This window comes from Myzus persicae, unplaced genomic scaffold (assembly GCF_001856785.1).
Source record: "Myzus persicae strain clone G006 unplaced genomic scaffold, MPER_G0061.0, whole genome shotgun sequence".
Taxonomy (NCBI): domain Eukaryota; kingdom Metazoa; phylum Arthropoda; class Insecta; order Hemiptera; family Aphididae; genus Myzus; species Myzus persicae.
The window spans coordinates 1-1,606 of record NW_019103163.1 but is presented as its reverse complement, the minus strand read 5'-3'; the positions used below and the strand labels follow the sequence as shown (position 1 = coordinate 1,606).

The 1,606-nt window shown below is 24.4% G+C and overlaps 1 protein-coding gene across 1 annotated transcript; it reads left to right on the top strand.

Annotated features, from left to right (window-relative positions):
• The first annotated feature begins 42 nt into the window (after nucleotides 1-42).
• LOC111033892 (THAP domain-containing protein 1-like) lies at nucleotides 43-1,008 on the top strand. The gene is made up of 2 exons (XM_022314832.1): nucleotides 43-427; nucleotides 530-1,008. The coding sequence occupies exons 1-2, from the start codon at nucleotides 357-359 to the stop codon at nucleotides 738-740; spliced, it is 282 nt and encodes a 93-aa protein (XP_022170524.1). The 5' UTR covers nucleotides 43-356; the 3' UTR covers nucleotides 741-1,008.
• The last annotated feature ends 598 nt before the right edge of the window (nucleotides 1,009-1,606 follow it).

The window sequence follows — 1,606 nt, the reverse complement described above, 5'->3', positions numbered from 1 at the left end:
TATCAATATTTAAACTTTAAATAGGTACTTATTCCATAGAGTAATATAGAGAGGCCGTTACATATATCCTCCGTGTTCTAGTAGTGAAGCCAAATGTTCGGTCGTTGACCCTTATCGAGAGTCCAAGTCATAGAGTAATACTCTATGGTCCAAGTGCGCTCTCATTGTCCGCTAGATCGCGTAGTTCAATAACGATAAAATGATACGACGATACGTATTTTTATTATTAGAATTCTGATTTTTATGATTTTACATAATATATTTTGTTTCTTGTCTATGCATTATTGTAATTAAATGGGAGTAAAATGTCTTAACATTTTCAACTGTTTTGAAATCCTTTGAAAAGCGTGATCATAATGCCAAGTTGTTTTTTGTGTGGCAGATCAAAAAACCCTAAGAGCAAGTCTCAGGATATCTCCTTTCACAAGTATGAGATGGTTTAAATATTAAATTTTTTTATTATGAAAGAAGAAAAATTGCATTATTATTTTATAAAAAGATTTTAAGTATTTCTATGATCTTTTTCCAGATTTCCTCTATCTAATCCTGAGTTGATGGGAAAATGGAATGATTTTTTAGTAGCAAACAATCTTAATTCAAATAGTTTGACTAAAAATAGTTTAATTTGTTCTTGCCATTTTGACTCTTCAAATTTTATTAGCTATAAATCCAGAAGATTACTAAATAATAATGCTGTTCCATGTTTAACTATAGCCAGAGTTAAAAACGTAAGTATTTAATAATTGTTTCATAACTGACTATTGTATCAAGTTAAGTATGATACATTTTTTTTGCTATAATAACTTATTAAATTTGCTTAACTATATAAACATAAACAAGTTAATTAGGTACCTAATCAAAATAAAAATAAAAATAATCATAATTTTTTTTAGAACATCATAATACAAGACAGTTAAAACAGAAAATACTACTCATCATAAAACCAATACGTTCTTTATAATATTATAACAGTATAGTATAACTTATAAGGACGATTCTTCTATCATGAACCAGTTATTATAATTTTTTTTTTTTTATATTTTAATTTCATTGATTGTTTTTTTAATATTATATACATATAATATTATTATTTATATTATTATTTATATTATTATTATTATATTATATTATAATTTTTTATTATGTATATTAATATATTACTATTTGCTTACCTATATAAATATTAAAATATGTTTAATTGATTATTATTTATGTTATGCATTTTGTATAGTATGTTCCTAAAATATTATGTATATAATATAATATTCAATATTCATGGCAATAAATTAATTGTGAAAATATGTAATTTATATTTATATTTATTTTAATAGAAATACCAAATTAAATAAATTATTGAACTACCTATTGACTACTATATAGAGATTATTGTTCATAATTAGGTAGAAGTGAAATGTGAATACAGTAATTTTTTTTCCTAAAAGTGGCTAGCCTGCCCAGAGTCCACTTGCGCTTCACGATAAAAATGAACGGCCTCTCTATATTACTCTATGACTTATTCAAATCAAATACTTTACTGGTAAATAGTAATACCTTACTCTAGATAAAAGATTAACGTGGGCTCATCACATCAGGACTAAAATAATAG

Excerpts from the sequence above, each read along its gene's own strand:
- LOC111033892 (XM_022314832.1), top strand. The coding sequence starts at position 357 with ATGCCAAGTTGTTTTTTGTGTGGCAGATCAAAAAACCCTAAGAGCAAG. Across the intron at positions 428-529 it reads CAGGATATCTCCTTTCACAA|ATTTCCTCTATCTAATCCTG; the intron begins GTATGAGATGGT and ends ATCTTTTTCCAG.